This window comes from Rousettus aegyptiacus, unplaced genomic scaffold, assembly GCF_014176215.1.
Source record: "Rousettus aegyptiacus isolate mRouAeg1 unplaced genomic scaffold, mRouAeg1.p scaffold_m13_p_11, whole genome shotgun sequence".
Lineage (NCBI taxonomy): Eukaryota > Metazoa > Chordata > Mammalia > Chiroptera > Pteropodidae > Rousettus > Rousettus aegyptiacus.
The window spans coordinates 93723829-93740425 of NW_023416286.1; the positions used below are offsets into that span (position 1 = coordinate 93723829).

The following is a 16597-nucleotide window of genomic DNA, read 5'->3' on the forward strand; positions in this document are numbered from 1 at the left end:
GGCCCGACCCCTGGCCGGGCAGCGGGACCTCCGCCCGAGGCTTCGCGTTGGTGTCTGGCTGGGCGCTGACCCTGAGGTCCACCTGGTGCTCGGGCAGGAGAGGGCAGGCCCACGGGGGTGACACAGGTGAGCCGGCCAGGGTGCCGGGGCTGCCCCTCTGTGGGGGCCCCCAGGAAGCCGGCAGCCAGCTTTTGTGGGTGCACTCAGGAGGCACGGCCTCGGCCCTCGAGGGGCAGTCTGCGTTTCCTCCGAAGGGAGAATCGCTTGCTGCCCGTGGCCGGCGCGTCAGACGTTAGGCCTTTGAAGAAGCGGAGGTGTAAACAGGGCACGAGCGCCTGGCCTCGGGGGCTGCTGGGCATGCTGGCCAGGGCACGTGGTCCACCGAGGCCCCGGCCGGGGGCAGCCGAGTCGCCTGACTCACGCAGCCGGCACGCTCTTCGTGACTCTGCACCCCCCTACTGGGCTGCGCCTCTGCCCAGCGCTCAGCTCCTCCGTCTGCCCCTGGCGTGGGCACAGGCGGCTCCGTGGGGCGGGTGGGCCCTGCGAGCCCTGGGCTGGCCTGCACGGGGCTCAGGAAGGAGCCGGCGGGCTGGGGCTGGTCTCCGGTCGCCTTGTCGTTTCCTGTGACTTGCCGCATGTCCACTGTGGGCTCTGATGCTCCGCCTGCGAGGTCCCCGAAGCTGTGTCTGTGCGTGATCATGATGGAAACGAGAATGAGTTTTAAACGTGGCAGGGAACTTTGTAGCCATGCCAAAGCGGGACTCTTTTCAAAGTATGTTTTTCCCTTTTTTATAAAAAAAAAAAAAAAATCAGACTCAAAGCAAACAGCCCAGACCGCACGCCCATGTCCAAAAGCCAATTTCAGGTGACGTTTCACGACTGAGCTACTTGGCAGTATTCTTTTAAAACAGGCTGGGAGTGGGCGCGGGTGTGCGTGGACCACCGCACGTCTCACGCCCGCCCCCCCTCCCGCCCCACAGGTGCAGAAGCTCATGCGGGCGGCGAGGGAGGGCACCAAGGACGGGCTCCAGAGGACGAAGGCCGCCGTGAAGAGGGGCCGCTCCTTCATGAGGACCAAGCCTTTCGTCTCCCAAGGTCTGTGGCCGCAGGCAGCTGGTCAGCAGGGCCCTGCCAAGTGGGGGTCGGGACTTCCTGAGGTTGAGGGCGCTGGGGGTGCTGGGGGCCGTCCCAGGGGGCACGGGCGGCAGGGAGCTAAGTGAGCTCTGCAGGGACTCTGCCCGTTGTCCTCTCCCAGGCCCTAGGCCACCGCCCCTCCCTCCCCTTCCCCGGGGCTTCATCCGTCCCCCTCCAGCCCTCAGGGACCAGGTCAGCGAGCTTGTTCCCAGCCCGGGTGGGGTGCTGTGTGCCAGCCCCCCTTTGCTCCTCCCCCGCCCCCCTTCCCCCGATCTGGGCGTCATCCCATGGGGCCCGAAGCCTGATACTCAGAGGGACATGTTCTGAGCAGGGACATTGGAACCTCTCCCCTGGTGAGACGGTTTGGGGTGATTCCGGAATTTTGGGTCTCACTAAGGGGCAGCAGACCCACGGTGTCCAGCTGTGCTGCGTGTTGGCAGCAGGCTATGGGCCAAGGACACTTCTGTGCGCTGAGGCGCGACAGGACACCTGTTCACGCCTGGGTAGCCGAGAGTGTGCGGTCCAGCCTGGCTTGGCGGCTGATGTGCGTGTGGCGCGTCTGCAAACGCGCTTCCCGCTTCTCCCGGCCCCGTGGCACACTCGCCGGTGCCGACAGCGCACGCGCTGCTCACAGTGCCTGGGGGCCAGGCTACAGCTGCCCAGGACGACGGTCACCAGCCTGTACAAGCTCAGTCCTAATGAGGGCGTCAGCCTCTCAGGACAGAGGGAAGTGGGCAGCGACCCCAGGGTGAACTGGCGAACGGACGGGCCGTGGGTTCTGACGGAGCTCGCGCCCTGACGTGCCGGCCACACGCCCGCTGTCCAGCGCCAGGCCCCGGGGCTGGGGTTTGGGCCACTGCCTCTGCCTCTCTGCTGTCCTGCCGTTTGTGGATTCTTTCGTTTACTCTGCATTGTGTAAGTTTTTAAAAATGAATCGCCCTGGTCTAAACCTTTTGATTTCGAGGAGGTTGAGCCTTTTTGACTTGTGGCGGGACGGGCAGGCAGAAAGTCCTCGGCCGTGAGCGGGGGCTGGGTCTTCGTCGCCGTCCCTTCCTGTGTCTGATCGTGACAGGCGACGACACAGATTAAGGAATTGAGATCTTCGTTTCTGCTCTGCCACCTGGGTACTCAGATGACTCCTCTGCCCTTGTTTAAACCTCAAGCACTGAAACGTTTGCATAGCGACCCTCGCTCCGTGCCCCTGTGGGCAAGGTGCTTTCTTGGGTTTGTTAAAATCCCGCGTTAGTTGCCGCTGGGTGGGACATGAACACGAAGGCTCCTCCAGAGCGCCGGTTCGACGGCCCATTTCACTGCGCTGCGCTGTTGCACCGTCCCAAGGGCACAGGGGTGCGTTCTCACTTCCATTTAAGATGCCGGACCCGGTCCCGAGGAGGAGCAGGACGTGTTCATCGACGTGGACTGTCGGCACCCCGACGCCGTGTTGGCCCCGATGCCCGCAGGGCTGTCTCCGCAGCAGGTGGGTGGGCCGGGCAGGTGCTTGGGGCGTGCATGCCGGCTACTCAGTGCCCACTGTCCCCAGCTCCTGGCCACATGCCTACCGGGCTTCCCCATGGGTCTCTCTTGGTCCATCAGTTAAAGGGTCCGCACGCAGGGCCTCTGGTCAGGGCAGTGGCCGGGGCTCAGACATCCTGGCCCCGAAATCCCGTGGGTCCATCCCAGTGCACCTGCGGGAAACGTGTGGGACGTGCCTGCTCGGCGAGAGCCGCCGACTGCTCAGGGGGCGCTGCATGGCGGTGCGGGGTGGTACGTGCAGGACAGCGGGCCCTTTGCTCTCCTGCAGCTTCGGAATGATGGATGCTTCGCGTCGAGAGGAGCTGTTTTTTTAGTAGTTAATTAATACAGGAAAAATGTAATTCAGTGTCAGGCATGTAAATTGCAGTTAGTTAATTCAGTTCATTGTTGTATAAGTGAATGTATTTATTATTAGTGCTGTAATTTTACTTGTCCTGCTGTAATAATTTGTAATCTGACGGTTAAAAAAAACGTAAGTATAGCAGTGGGAGAAGCGTGTTTTGCATCCATGATGCCAGTTAGTTGACACACCGTTTAAATATTTTAGGGGCCTTTGGAGATTCGATTTACCCACTATTTTGAAAACAAAACCCAAAAAACTACTTTATCAACAAGGCTCAAATAGAAATAAAATTTGTATGAAGTAACTTCTCACCATCATATTTTCAAATTCCAACAGGTCGTAAGAAGATGCATTCTTGGTTCAATTGTCGACAGTGAAAAGAGCTACATAGATTCTCTCACGGGGATTCTGGAGGTAACTACGTGTCATGTCATGAGTACGCGCGTGTTTTCCTCGCCTTTTGTTGCGCGCGTATTATTGTTACATGCGTACACTCACATATACGGACCATAAGCTACTCAAATCTGCAAAATTCTGGTGAGAATTTAGATGTCGCCGTGCGTTGGCGTCAGGAGCTGCGTGACGTGCGCTGAGACGGCGCGGTGCATGTGGGTGCGTGCTTGTGCGTGACGTGCGCCGAGGCGGCGCGCGTGGGCGCGTGCCGGTGCGTGGCCTACGCTGAGGCGGCGCATGCGGGCGTGTGCTCGTGCGTGACGCGCACCGAGACGGTGCAGCTCGTGCATGGCGTGCGCCGAGGCGGCGCGTACGGGTGCGCGCCCGTGCGTGACGTGTGCCGAGGCGGCGCGTGTGGATGCGTGCCCGTGCGTGGCGCGTGCCCGTGGGCCTATGCGTGGCCTTCGCCGTGGCGTCAGCGCCGTGCGTCTCTGTGCATCAGCAGTACGAGCGGCCGCTGTCGGAGATGGAGCCCAAGCTGCTGAGCGCGCGGAAGCTGCAGGTGGTGTTCCAGCGGCTCAGGGCGGTCCTGCAGTGCCACCGCCTGTTCCAGATCGCGCTGGCCAGCCGCGTGGCCGAGTGGGACGCCGTGGAGATGATCGGCGACGTCTTCGTTGCTTCGGTGAGTAACGGCGCCCCCGCTCCCAGGTGGACGCCCCCCGGGACGCTGGTGGCTCGGCGGCGAGGCACCGGCCGGCTGGCCGTCAGGGGGCAGAGTGCGCCTCCCGCGTTCTCTCGGGGAAGGGGGCAGTGGGCGTCGCTGGGAGGGCGGGCGGAACCGCGGAGGCTCTTGTCGCGTCCCTCCTCTTAAAACACCTGCTTAGGGAACATCTGCTTAACTGGAAAGAACCTTGTGTCGTGACTATAACGTGGATGAGAGCGTGCCTTCTGAGTGACGGCCGTGCGGGGCGTCTGTGGGCAGCGCACAGCCCATGAGCGCTCAGCAGCACCATGCCGTGGCCTGGCGAAGGCTGGGAGACAGCGTGGCCGGGCCATCTGTCAGGGTGTCGGGCCTCGCCCGAGGCGATCCCCCCCGGGCTGCTCTAGGGCAGGGCTTGAAGCCCGTGCTCTGAGTGGGGGAAGCGTTCTGAGCCTCCCCCTGTTCTCCAGTTCTCCAAGTCCATGGTGCTGGATGCCTACAGCAGCTACGTCAACAACCTGGGCGCGGCAATGGCCGTGCTGCGGAAGGCCAGTGCCACCAAGCCCGCCTTCCTGGCGTTTCTGAAGGTGAGCGGGGCCTGCTCCTCCGCGCTGGTTCCTGACGCCGTGGTAGGAACCTTTCTTTGCCCGTGTGGGTGGCTGGGGGCACAGCGAGAAAGGCAGGATCAGACCCCAAAGGAAGCTGCTTTTGCTTCCTGCCCCCTGGTCTGACTTTGGGGACACTGGAAGCAGCATTGGGGATGTGGGTTGAGGTCTGTGTGGCCCAGAGCTGGAGCTGTGAGCGCACCCTGGGGGACCCCCAGGCGGCTCTGCTGTCAGGTGAGAGCCCTGCGGCCTGTGGGCGCTGACATCCTGCACAGCCCCCTGGGGCCCACGGATGTGTGGTACCTCTTCAGCTCAGGGCACTGCGACACAGGCTGGGGCGTGCCCGTGACAAGAGAGGTCCAGCGGACGCTCCTTTCATGCCCTGTGGCCCCCCTGCTATAGTCTCACTCGCGTGAGCCTCCAGTGTGCATTAGGGTCACACCCGACTGTGTCCCCATAGCAGAGCCAGGGGTCCAGCCCGGACAGCGTCACCCTCTACGGCCTGATGGCGAAGCCCGTGCAGCGGTTCCCGCAGTTCATCCTGCTGCTCCAGGTATGGCCCCCGCTGTCTGGAGGCGGTCCCTACAGTGGCTTGCCTCCTCCCAGGCGGTGCGGGGGGGGGGGGGACGGGGCGGGGGGGCTGGGCGCGTGTGACTATGACTCGCCTGCCCAGCCCTGTGTGGGCTTCGGTTGGATGCTGACTCCCAGGGTGGTGCAGACCCCACAGGCTGGCTGGCCTGCACCTCAGACGTGATGGCAAGGAGGAGGTCCCCAGGTTTCCCACACTTCTGTCTGTCTGGGCCTCCACGCTGGGAGCCCCCACAAACCCCCTCAGGTTCCCCAGCTCCCGAGCTCTGGAGGCACCTCACTGGCATTGCTGGGTTTTTCGTGAAGCCTGCAGCCACGGGGTGGGCGCAGGCTGAGCGTGGGGTGCGCCTGGACGCCCTGCACCCCCTGCTCCTCACCCCTGCACGGCTCCCCAGCCCGGCCCCATCGGGGCTGAGGGAAGGTCACAACGGCACAATTGATGAGCCCGCCTCACCTAGTGGATGGCAGTCATTTGCCACTGGCCTCTCAGAGGGGTCCCCGCCACTCCCCCACCCCCCACCCACCCCCGTGCTGGCCACCAGCGACGCGCCCCTGGCCTTCTGGTCACCTCACGTGGCACACCTGCTTATTAAAGTCATTGAAAATTTATAGCGAAATCGGCCCTAGAAATGAACTGGCATTTGAGAGGCCCTGAGAAGCCCCCTGAGGCTTTTGTTTCTGTTGCAATTGTCTGAAATAGTGCTTACTGAACAAAAGGAGTCATAAAAATGTGAGAAAAGGATACACGTTAAAATATCAATACAAGTTATTTCTGTGCTAGGCTTATAGGTCATTTTTCACTTACATTTTCCAATGTATGTCTGTTTGTCTTGTGTTAGAGTATTAATAAGAAAATCCATTAGTTTTCTGAAATGAAAACATGTTTTATTTCTTCAACTGAGAAGAACATGCCGTCAGCATCTAGGGGGGCACAGCTGTCAGGGAGGCCACGAGGCCACGTCATGGGGTCGGGCACTGAGGAGGGAAGAGGCGGAAAGCCAGTTAGGCAGTCAGGTCATCACCTGCCCAAGGGACAGGGCTCAAGGGAGAGCCAGCATGCTGGGGTCGTTGCTTGGCAGCAGCCTGTACCACGTGCTGACTGGTGGGACACAGGTCCTGTCCTGCTTATGGTGTCCTCCGAGGGACACGCCACTTTTCCCACTCGCGGCTGCTGAAGTTTGTTTTCGCAAAAGCGGCTGTTGATGTGTTCAGCCAGGTCGCGATTCACGCAGGGTTTCGTCCTGCCCAAGAGCTCGTTTTACGCTTCCCCGGTAGCCCGTGGCATTGTCACCCTTCGCCGGCCAGTCTGTGTGGGCGACGCGGTTTGGGGGTCGGGAGCTGGTGGGTGACGCGGTTTGGGGGGTTGGGAGTTTGTGGGTGACGGCGCCAGCGTCCCCACCCCAGTGCTGTCCCCCGTCCCGCCCGGCTCTCTCAGGACATGCTGCAGCACACGCCGCGGGGACACGCGGACCGGCTGCCCCTGCAGATGGCGCTGGCGGAGCTGGAGACGCTGGCGGAGAAGCTGCTCGAGCGGAAGCGCGACGCCGACCAGCGCTGCGAGGTCAAGCAGGTGGCGAAGGCCATGAACGAGCGCTACCTGAACAAGGTCCCCGCGCGCCCCCGCCCCTGCCGGGACCGCCTCCGCCCGCACTAACAGGCCTCGCGCCCGCCGTGCACCACTAACCTCAGCCTCAGAGGCGCCCCCGGCCCAGGGCCCTGGCGGGCAGCGGATGGAGAGCCAGGGGTGGGCCGGCTGTGCCGGACGCTGCGAACCCCCGGTAGCCCCCACGCCAGGCGCACGTGCAGCGTGAAGGACGCCCGTGCGCGCCCGTCTGCACCTGCCCGCGAGGGCCGAGCTGTACTTACCGGGAAAGGCGATGCAGAATTCAGGGTGAAGCTGTTTCAGCCTCACGCTGGCCAGGCCCTGCTCCTGCCGCAGGGGCCGGGCGGCCTTCGCCACGTCCTTCCCTGCGTGGCAGGAAGGGCTCGATCTACCTGAGCCGCGTTAAGTCATGACACGTAACATTCATTGTTGCCAAGCTCACCTTTCGTTTTCGTCAGTGGGCTTGATTCCCTACTGTACAGTGGCAAATCCAGTATTTTAAGTGTAAGACATTCATCGTTATGTGTTTTAAGCAACAGGCTTCTTTTCAGTTCTCCAGATGATTCATAAGCAGAAAATCACACAAGACGGGCGCCCGCAGTGTGGGGTGCTCGGAGGCACGTGGGGAAGGGGATGTGCGCCCTCTCCATGTGCCCGTGGGCGTGCAGGAGAGCGAGGGTGGGCAGACGGTGTCGGCACCGGCGGGCAGCAGGGGCCATCCGGGTGTTTCTGCCCGGTTCTGGGTTTCCTGGTGGCTGACCCGTCAGGACAAGTGTGAGTGCTTCACGCCCGAGCCGTTTCACTAGCGAGGCAGAGCGCCTCTCCAGAGCACTGAGGGCGTCCCATTGGCTCTGTGACCAACACACGGCTCGTGAGAGGCCGAGGTGGCCGCCTGACCACTGCCCCCTGGGAAGCGTGGCTGCGAAGTCATCACGTCACCTACAGCCACTCCCAGGCGGGGTCGGCACCAGTGCCGAGTGGCTGGCAGCTGCAGGGCGAGTCTGGGAGGAAGGGAGGGAGCGTTTATCCCGGGGAGTCACTCACGGGGACTGGCGGGTGGCAGCAAGCGAAGCCTCACTGTGGCGGCGTTGCCGCTGAGCTGCAGCGCGTTCCGAGGGGATGCTAGTTAGAGCCTTTCACCGTTTGGAGTGACAAACTGTGAGACTGGGCAGAGCCGCTGCCTGAACTGCGCGGGCGGGGCGGGGAGCGGGGGGCTCCCGTAAAGCAGTGTTTGGAACGTGCTGCGCCCTCGCCTCGCAAGCCCGTCCCGCCCCTTCCCCTTCCTGGCGGACGCGGCCGTGGGGGCCGCGTCACGCGTGGCTGTGACTTCAGCTCCTCAGCAGCGGAGACCGACACCTCATCCGGTCCGACGACATGATAGAAACCGTTTACAACGACAGGGGGGAGGTCGTCAAGACCAAGGAACGCCGGCTCTTCATGCTGAGCGACGTGCTGATGTGTGCCACCGCCACCGCCCGGTAAGGGGGGCGCCGTGCCCCGCTCGGCCCGGGGGCCCTGTCCCCGTGCGCGGCTCCGAGGAGCCAGCGGCTTCCCCGAGTCCCATCCAGACGGAGGCCCCGGGCGTGCAGAGCTCACCCAGGGGTCCTGGGGCCCAGGGACGCCCGCGCGCTCTCACAGGCTCTTCCTGAGAGGGCCGCGTGTCCCCGCCGGCAGAAACCGGGGGCGTAGACGCGCTTTCTCTCTGAACGCAAGGCCGGTGCTGCGGCCCCTGCAGGCCGGGGCTCTCGTTCCGGTCCCCGCTGGGGCGCTGCTCCAGCCGTTCCTCTGCACGTGCGTGTCTGGCGACGGCTTCTCACGTGACGAAACTGGGTTCACCCGTGTGCGGTGTGAAGCAGGGAAGTGTGTGGCACGCGGTCAGCTCCTGCCTCACACCGTTTCACGTTAGAGCTATTTGTTCCCCATGTGTGGGACGTTGAGTCAGTGGAGAAAATCGGAGCCGTTGGAAGGTCGTCTGATAAGGGTGGATTGTGGGAAACTCGAGTGGGTCATGGGAGACTCGGGTGGATTATGGGAGGCTCGGGTTGACCGTGGGAGACTTGGGTGGGCTGTGGGAGACTTGGGTTGACCGTGGGAGACTCGGGTGGGCCGTGGGAGACTCGGGTCCACCGTGGGAGGCTCGGGTGGGCCGTGGGAGACTCGGGTCCACCGTGGGAGGCTCGGGTGGGCCGTGGGAGACTCGGGTCCACCGTGGGAGGCTCGGGTGGGCCGTGGGAGGCTCGGTCTGCAGTGGGAGCGATGCTCATGGTGCGGCTGGAGCAGCCACCCCACTGTCCAGGAGCCACGCGCAGTGGCTGTCGAGGATCAGTGACGTTTTCAGGAGCTTTGGGAGCTTGGAACCGTCCGCAGTGGGGCGTTGGCACCACAAGGGGGCGGGGAAGCCGGGGACCCGCGGCTCCCGGGAGGTCGGGGGTTTCTGTTGCCGCGCGGCCTCTGGCCTGTTGCTCTCCCCGCAGTGTTTCGACTGTGCGTGTGCGGTGAGGGAGCGGCAGTGCCGTCACCTCCGGGGCGGCGTCAGGAGAGGGGCCCGGACAGGTGCTGGGGCACCGGTGTTGGCCCTCGCGTCACGCAGCGAGTGGGGGTGGCTCGTGTGCAGGGCAGGGCGCTGTGACACGGGCTTCCGGCGACTCTCCCCGGGACATCCGAGGCTGGCCCCCAACCCCGGCCGCACAGCAGGAGGGGAGCGGGGTGGGGGGGAGCCAGCGAGGCTCTGTCCGCGTCTGCGGCTGCTCCCCGGCCCCGGCATCACTGCCTCGGCCCCCCTCAGAGCCTCAGGCGTCAGATGCTCGTGGGAGCGCCTGTCCCCGGTGCCACAGAGGCTGGGGGCCGCTGGGCCACGGGATGAAGGGGCCACGACTTCTCCGTTCGCCGCGGCTGAGTGACGGTCTCCTGTGCTTCGTTCCAGCACCGCACACGACAGCAACGCCCTGGCGGCCGGCAGCCGGCGGTACCTGCTGAAGTGGAGCGTGCCCCTCGGACACGTGGAGGTGGTGGAGCACGGCGGCGGCGAGGCCGCGGGGGAGCCCAGCGCAGGGCCCACAGCGCACGCCCCCGAGAGCCTGGCCGCGGTGGCCGGCGCGAAGCCACGTAGGTGACGCGTGTCGATGCGCGGGCCGTCGCGGGGCCGGCGTGCGCTGGGCGGGGCCGGCCCCTGCGGGACGTGGCTGACCTGCCAGGTTGGGGACCGGTCTTCAGTGTGTCCCGCGGGGGTGTCCCCTGGGCTGAGCGCCAGGTGCCGCGCACGGGCGTGGGCCCCGGCTCCCCAGTCTGCGTCCCATTCCGCGGTCCCCGTGCACCCGTGGGACTCGGCCTCTCACCTGTGCCGTGCTCTGATGCGCGGGGGCCTGGAGGGTGGGCCTGGCCGCAGGTCCGCTCGGCTGCGGGCCACCCACGACACCCCCACCTCCGTCCCCACGGAGGTGGCACTTGGGAGGCCACGAGGTGAAGTCAGAGGGGCATCAGTCATGGAGACGCTTCCGCAGTGGCCGGCGTCGATTTGCTTCTAAGGGATCTTCAGGCCATGGGTTCGGAGCCGGGTGTGGTCTCCTTCCTCCCTCCTCCTCCGTCTCTCTCTCCTAATCCTAACAAGGCTGGCTGAGTCCGTCCACTGGCCTCTGACCCCGCGTCACGGGCAGAGCAGGTCAGGTACAGAGATGGAGACGTTCAGCAAGCCTTTTTGTTTATTGCGATCCTTCTGTTAAACGTGAGGGGTAAACATACGCGTGCTCAGCAGTCGTCCAAGCTGTTTGTTTCTGACACGCTCAGAGGAACCTTGTAAGACCGTCCACGTTTCTGGCTGAGCACTCATGCTCGCCGGAGCTGCAGGGCACAGCGCGGTGGCCGCCGGTCCCGTGGGCTCCGAGACCTCGTCCCCAGAGCTGGCGGTTCCCGGGTGGCAGCGTGCGGTCCTCATTCCGGCTCCGCAGTCAAACTCCTACTTACCGTGTACCGTCTCAGCTCGCGATCAAAATGCTAGACTATGTCACAGATTTCCAAAGCGGGGACACACGCAGGAGTGGGGAGGAGAGGGTGAGAAGCCGGGGGAGAAGGGCTTCCAAGTGGACACGCGTCATTAAAGCTTTACCCGCGGTCACCTAGAATGTGCTGTTTGTTAAAAGTTCTTAAAAATCCACGTAAATCATTTGATGGTGGTCATTGCAAATCACATTTACGTCTTGGTTTTGTGCATTGAGAAAATGCCTTTGGGTGTTTCATAACGGTAGCCGTCTTCAGTGTGTTTGTAAGTCAGATCGCCTTATTGGGTTCGAATCTCCAGGGGTGGCCTTACCCACAAAGTAGATGCTGTGTGCTACGGGCAACCCACGTGTCTTAATCATTTCTGTGGTTGTGACTTATACTGAGCCAACTTAAGATTTGACTCAGTTAGCAATGTTGACAACTAAAAGCAGGGTGAGTCCGTTTATAGAAATAGTTTGTGGGAGACAGAACCTGGAGTGTGGTCGCCATGCCTTTGTGCCGAGCGTGAGCTGGCTGTGAGCCAAGCAAACGGAGGTCCGGACGCATCATCATCAGTCAGTAAACATTTTGGAAAGTAAATCTTTTTATTCATCCTGAACTTAAGGAGAACTTTGTTGTCCTGTCGTAAGTTAAGGGGACTTTGCAAAATACTTGAAAACATGAGACTCTGTCATGCGGACTTGCCGTGGTTGCGTCCTGTCGTGTTTCTCAAAGGAAGGAAGGACATGACGTCAGGGGAAGCAGATTTTCGGGGAGCAGCGCTTGGCACAGTGCTTTTTTTCCCCGCAGGGCTCCCACGTTTGTTTTCCGTATCATTGCGTGTGGTACACTGTATCACAGACACGCTGACGTCAGTCTGGGTATCACCTTGTGTGATACGTTGGATCACGGACACGCTGAGGTTAGTCAGCCGCGGACCGTTCACCTGATGCAGTTTCTGGGGTTTAGGGGCTCAGCAGCGAGGCTTCTGTCACTGTCTCCGGTGTTGGCACACTATCCAGACGGAGAGTTTACGTGAAGAGCCTGCCGTTCGAGAGAGATCTGCCCCGCTTCGTTTTCTGAGTGCAATCATAGCTTGAGCTTAGGGTATCCGATCTCCGTTCATCGTGGCCCGTGGTGGTGGGTGCGTTGCCTTCCCGTGTGAGCTGTCATTGCGATGACCTTGTGTAGGAAACTAGGACACCGGCAGCAGCGGCCGCGTGAGGGCCTGTGCCTGGAACCAGTTCTCTCACCAGCCCGCACGGCGGCCCGCCTGGCGTCACAGCCGGGCGTGCGTGAGGTGCTCAGTGAACGTTTGCTGAGCGAATGAAAAGAAAAATGGACTCGCCAGTCACCGTGGCATTTTGCATTCGACGGCCTCCTCCCGCCTGTGTGTCTGTTGCTGGCCTGAGTGACACCGAGTGCGCCGTCCGGTGACCCCACACGAGGAGGTCGGGGCAGAGCCGCTGCAGCTCGGAGCCGGGACAGGCATCTGACACGCAGACGCCACAGCGGGCACGCTCCCTGACGGGAGCACAGCCCGCGCTCTGGGATTCGAAAGAGGAAGGTTTCTCGGAGACAGTGACTTTTAAGTTAGCTAGGCCAGAGCGCGGCCACCCCTGACACATGCCCAGAGGAGGCCCACATGAGACGAGCGCCTTCGGAGCCTGTGGCCACCCCTCCAGCTCTGCTCGGGGTCCTGTCCCACCCGCAGGAGAGTAAACAGAAGGCGTTTGGGTCCTTCTGGGTCCTGCGGGCTGTGGGGACAGTGCAGGGCTCGGCTCCGGCTGCAGCAGTGACGCCGCTGGCTTCGGAGGGGCTCCGAGGGGGTCCGTGTGTCTGCACCAGGCTCCCTGTCCTGAGGGGCGGCTGCGTCACCTCCATCGTCAGCCGCTGCCCCTCCTCCTCTGGTGTCAGTGACATCTGTGCTCGGCACCAGGGGACGGAGCGGGGCTGAGACAGAACACAAGCGAGTCGCCGGTGGCTCTGCGAGCTCCTCCTCTCGTGGAATAAAGAGGCGCGGAGTGCAGGTGGCAGGCGAAAGTCAGCCTCGCGATGAGGAAGGGCTAACGTGTCTGGTCACCCACGAGCAGATTTCTGTCACCGACAGGTCGGGACAGTGACAGGGTCTGGATGTAGCCGTCCAGGCGGGAGAGGTGTCCTCAGTGCGTGTGTCCTGTCCTCTCCTGGCGCCCCGTCCCCTCTCGGTGCTCCATCCCCTCCTTCCCGGAGGCGCCCGTCCCCTCCCCACGCCCTGTCCCCTAGAACTCTCTGTAAGTTAGGGATCTCAGTTCTGCATTGGACGAGTTACTTTTTAAGCTTTTTTTAAAGTATCATGTTGGCATACAATAAATCGCCCATTTCGAGTGTTCGGTGGCCTGTCACCTGGGGGGTGGGCAGTGCCAAGCCCGCTGAGGGCTGGAGGCTGCCGCACACTGAGTCCACAGTTTGGGGGCTGACATGGGGCCGTGGTGCCTCATGTGGCCCATTCGTGAAGTGGGTTCAGGCTTCCCCGCAGCTGCGAAAGGAGGGTGTGGGGCGAATGGTCCTCGGAACGGCCCCTGGAGTAGGGCGAGTTGACTTTCTGTCTGCGCTGGAGGCCTGGCCTCCCGCCCGTGCCCCCCGGGGCCGTGGGGCACGTGCTCTGACGGGCACGGTCCCGCCGTCACGAGGACAGGCAGGGTGCTGTGTGGACTCTCACGAGGCAGCCTCGCCAGTGCACAACGAACGGCGGCCGGGGCGAGGGCGGGGCCGTGCGGCTCAGGGACAGCGAAGGTCCTCACGGCGAAGGCGGGTTCTGGGGGCCGCTCAGCCGGCAGGCACAGCTGGCCACGTGCCACGATCCGGGCCCCGGAAGCGGGAGTGTCGCGTTCAGCGTGTGGCGGAGGCAAGTTGGTGAAGCCGATGGCACGCTTACGACCTCCTCACAAGGCTGCGTTCACTGAAAGTTAAGGAACGCAGAGGTGCGTGTCATTAGCTAAAACGTCTTCAGTTACAAAGGCGTGTGCAGCCGGGGCAGGGCGGGACCCGAGGCGTGGCGTCAGCGGGGAGCCCTGTCTGCCGGGAGGCCACTGTGACCTCCCGCGGGGACGACCAGGCTGTGCTTCTGCGAGGTCCTAACGTTGGGGAGCCGGGCGGGGGGCACACGGGAGGGGGCACATGGTAACTTTTCTCTAAATTTAAAATCATTTCAAAATAAAAAGTTAAAAAAGGACAGAGGCTAAGTGCTGGGAAATGCCCCCCCCCCCCCGACTCCCCGGAAGCCCGAGCCCTGGCTCGCCTCGCGCTCCTGCCACGCCCCGCCGTGCGGCTGGCAGTCCGGGCCTGTGTCTTGCAGACCAGCTGTGCACGTGGCCGGGCCAGCTGTACCAGGACCTGCAGAGCCTGCTACACGACCTGAACGTCGTCGGGCAGATCGCACAGCTCGTCGGGGACCTCCGAGGGAACTACCAGGTGCCCGCGGCCGCGCTCGGTCTCGAGTCCTCGGCACGGACGGTGCTGCTGGGCCTGACCGCGGTGGGACCGCGCGGTTGCCGTGAGGTGTCACGGGGGGGTGGCGTCCCCCGGTCCAGGTCGGGGGGGCAGCATCTGGGACTCATCCCTGCTCTGCAGACTCGCGTCCACTCCTCCCGGAGACGGTCCGCAGAGCGCCTGACCCCCGGGACCAGACGCATGTCACGGGCCCCCGAGGCTTTCCTGTCACAGCCCTGCTTGCCCCCCTGGGCCGGCCCCTCCCCCTAACACTGGGCCTCCCGGCAGAACCTGAACCAGGCGGCGGCCCACGACTGGACAGCGGCCCTGCAGCGGCTCGTCCTGCGCAAGGAGGAGGAGATCCGGGCGGCCAGCTGCTGCAGGCTGCAGCTGCAGCTCCCGGGGAAGCCCGACAAGTCAGTGGTGCGGGGGGCGTGCGGGCCGCGGGGGGCGCGCCTGTGGCCCCTTCCCGCGGGGGCCGCGGCCTGCGACCAGCGCTGTGCCGTGTCCCGCAGGTCCGGGCGGCCCGCATTCTTCACGGCCGTGTTCAGCACCTTCACGCCCGCCGTCAAGGACTCCTGGGTCAACAGCCTGCAGATGGCCCAGCTGGCCCTCGGTAGGCCTGCCCGGCCACATGGCAGGCAGCACGTGATGCTGCGGTCGCCACCCCCCGAGAATGGCTTTAAGTGGGGGGTTGGCCCCGGCACGGGCCAGTCAGGGTTCACATCGTGTTTCGGGGTGCAGGCAGGGGAGCCCTCGCTTCCGTCATAACAGTCACGCCAGCCGAGCTACTGAGCACGAGCGGAGGCCTGCGCCAGGCGTCCAGCCCTGGGCCCGCGGCCTGAGCATCAGCTCCCTTTATCTGCCCCGGGCTACGTGTCCACTGCCGAGGTCGCCCAACCGCTGTGGTGCCGGCCGGCCTTCATCTTGTGGCGCCTCTCTGTCCCCTAGTCTTCCTCAGGCTAAAAGCCTCTCGCTCTGTCTCTGGTCATTGACTCTGAACGTCTCTGTCACTTGGGAAAAAATGAAAATGAAAATGCCGGAGGAAAACCAGGCCCGGCGTTTCTCAGCGCGTTGCACGGTGCTCTGTGTTGGCGCATCCAGGGGGAACCGGCAAGGCCGGGGCTGTCACCTCCGTGTGACTGGGCTCCCGTGGGCAGCAGGGTGCACAGCCTCTCCTGTGGGGAGGGGGCATCAGGGTGCAGGGTGCACAGCCTCTCCTGTGGGGAGGGGGCGTCCTGGGCTCGGGGCGGAGCGTGGGGCGGGCTTCAGCCCATGTCACATGCCGGTCACCGCTGTTCCCACACGCCCAGGGGAGGAGAACCACATGGGCTGGTTCTGCGTGGAGGACGACGGGAATCAGGTCAGAAGGGAGCGCCACCCTCTCCTCGTGGGACATGTGCCGGTGACGGTGGCCAAGCAGCAGGAGTTCAAGGTGACGGGCCGCGGGCAGGCGGGGGGCACTGCCCCTCCGTGCGGGCCCCGCGGGCATGTGACTGCGAGACCCTCCAAGGGGGGCACGGCGGGCAGGGACAGGGCAGCCGTGGCTGTGGGGCCGCGCCCGCCGCCACCCGGCCCAGTGCCGGGACCTGCCACACGACGCTGGGCCCCCGTGTGCCCGCGTCTGCACGTAAAACACTGAGGGCCGACGGGCCGCGTCGGCGTTGGGGCGGCCGGCGCCGGGGCCCGCGCCTCAGCCTCCTCCTGTTTGCGTCTTTGCCGAGTGTGAGCTGCGGTTTCTGTGCTTACGTGCTGGGCTCCGTCTGTCGTTCGTTTGGGTCGTGGCGTCTTCCTGACGCTCCCCGGGCCGCTCAGCCTGGGCGTTTGCTTCTCCCTCCAGATCGAGTGTGCAGCCTACAACCCCGAGCCCCAGCCGCCGGACCCGAGCGCCCCGGCTCGCGGCTTCCTGTGGGTGAGCCGCCTCTCTGTTCCCACGCCCCGACCCACGCCCAGCCCGCGGCAGTGGCGGGAGGTGCGGATGGCTCAGCGGGGGCGGCGTAGGCCCATTGCGTCCCGCTGTTTCTCAGCACGTCGGCCGGGACAGGGGGAGCTCTTAGCAGTCGAGGGTGTCCCCCGCCACCCCCCCCCTCGCCTGAGACTGCACCAGGCTAGATGTGGCTGAGAGGAGAGAGTCTTTCCACAAACGGCCTGTGACTGGTGCCACCTCCCTTTGCCGGTCGCCCCCGGCCCTCCGTCCCCGGAGCAGGGTGCGGCAGTGTGGCATCGTCCCCGAAAGGCTGTCAGAGCAGGAT

The 16597-nt window shown here is 63.9% G+C and overlaps 1 protein-coding gene across 6 annotated transcripts in view; it reads left to right on the forward strand.

The window, feature by feature from the left end:
• ARHGEF10 (Rho guanine nucleotide exchange factor 10) overlaps nt 1-16597 on the forward strand; it is a 60731-nt gene that overhangs the window by 27277 nt on the left and 16857 nt on the right. For all 6 annotated transcript variants that reach the window (XM_036228975.1, XM_036228972.1, XM_036228976.1 and 3 more), the window contains 14 exons: nt 981-1095; nt 2505-2611; nt 3347-3424; nt 3906-4085; nt 4574-4690; nt 5169-5261; nt 6732-6902; nt 8232-8377; nt 9823-10004; nt 14212-14327; nt 14634-14761; nt 14861-14961; nt 15659-15780; nt 16186-16257. In XM_036228975.1, the coding sequence (XP_036084868.1) occupies nt 981-1095; nt 2505-2611; nt 3347-3424; nt 3906-4085; nt 4574-4690; nt 5169-5261; nt 6732-6902; nt 8232-8377; nt 9823-10004; nt 14212-14327; nt 14634-14761; nt 14861-14961; nt 15659-15780; nt 16186-16257 (1728 nt within the window). The remainder of the gene's footprint in view (nt 1-980; nt 1096-2504; nt 2612-3346; nt 3425-3905; nt 4086-4573; nt 4691-5168; nt 5262-6731; nt 6903-8231; nt 8378-9822; nt 10005-14211; nt 14328-14633; nt 14762-14860; nt 14962-15658; nt 15781-16185; nt 16258-16597) is intronic.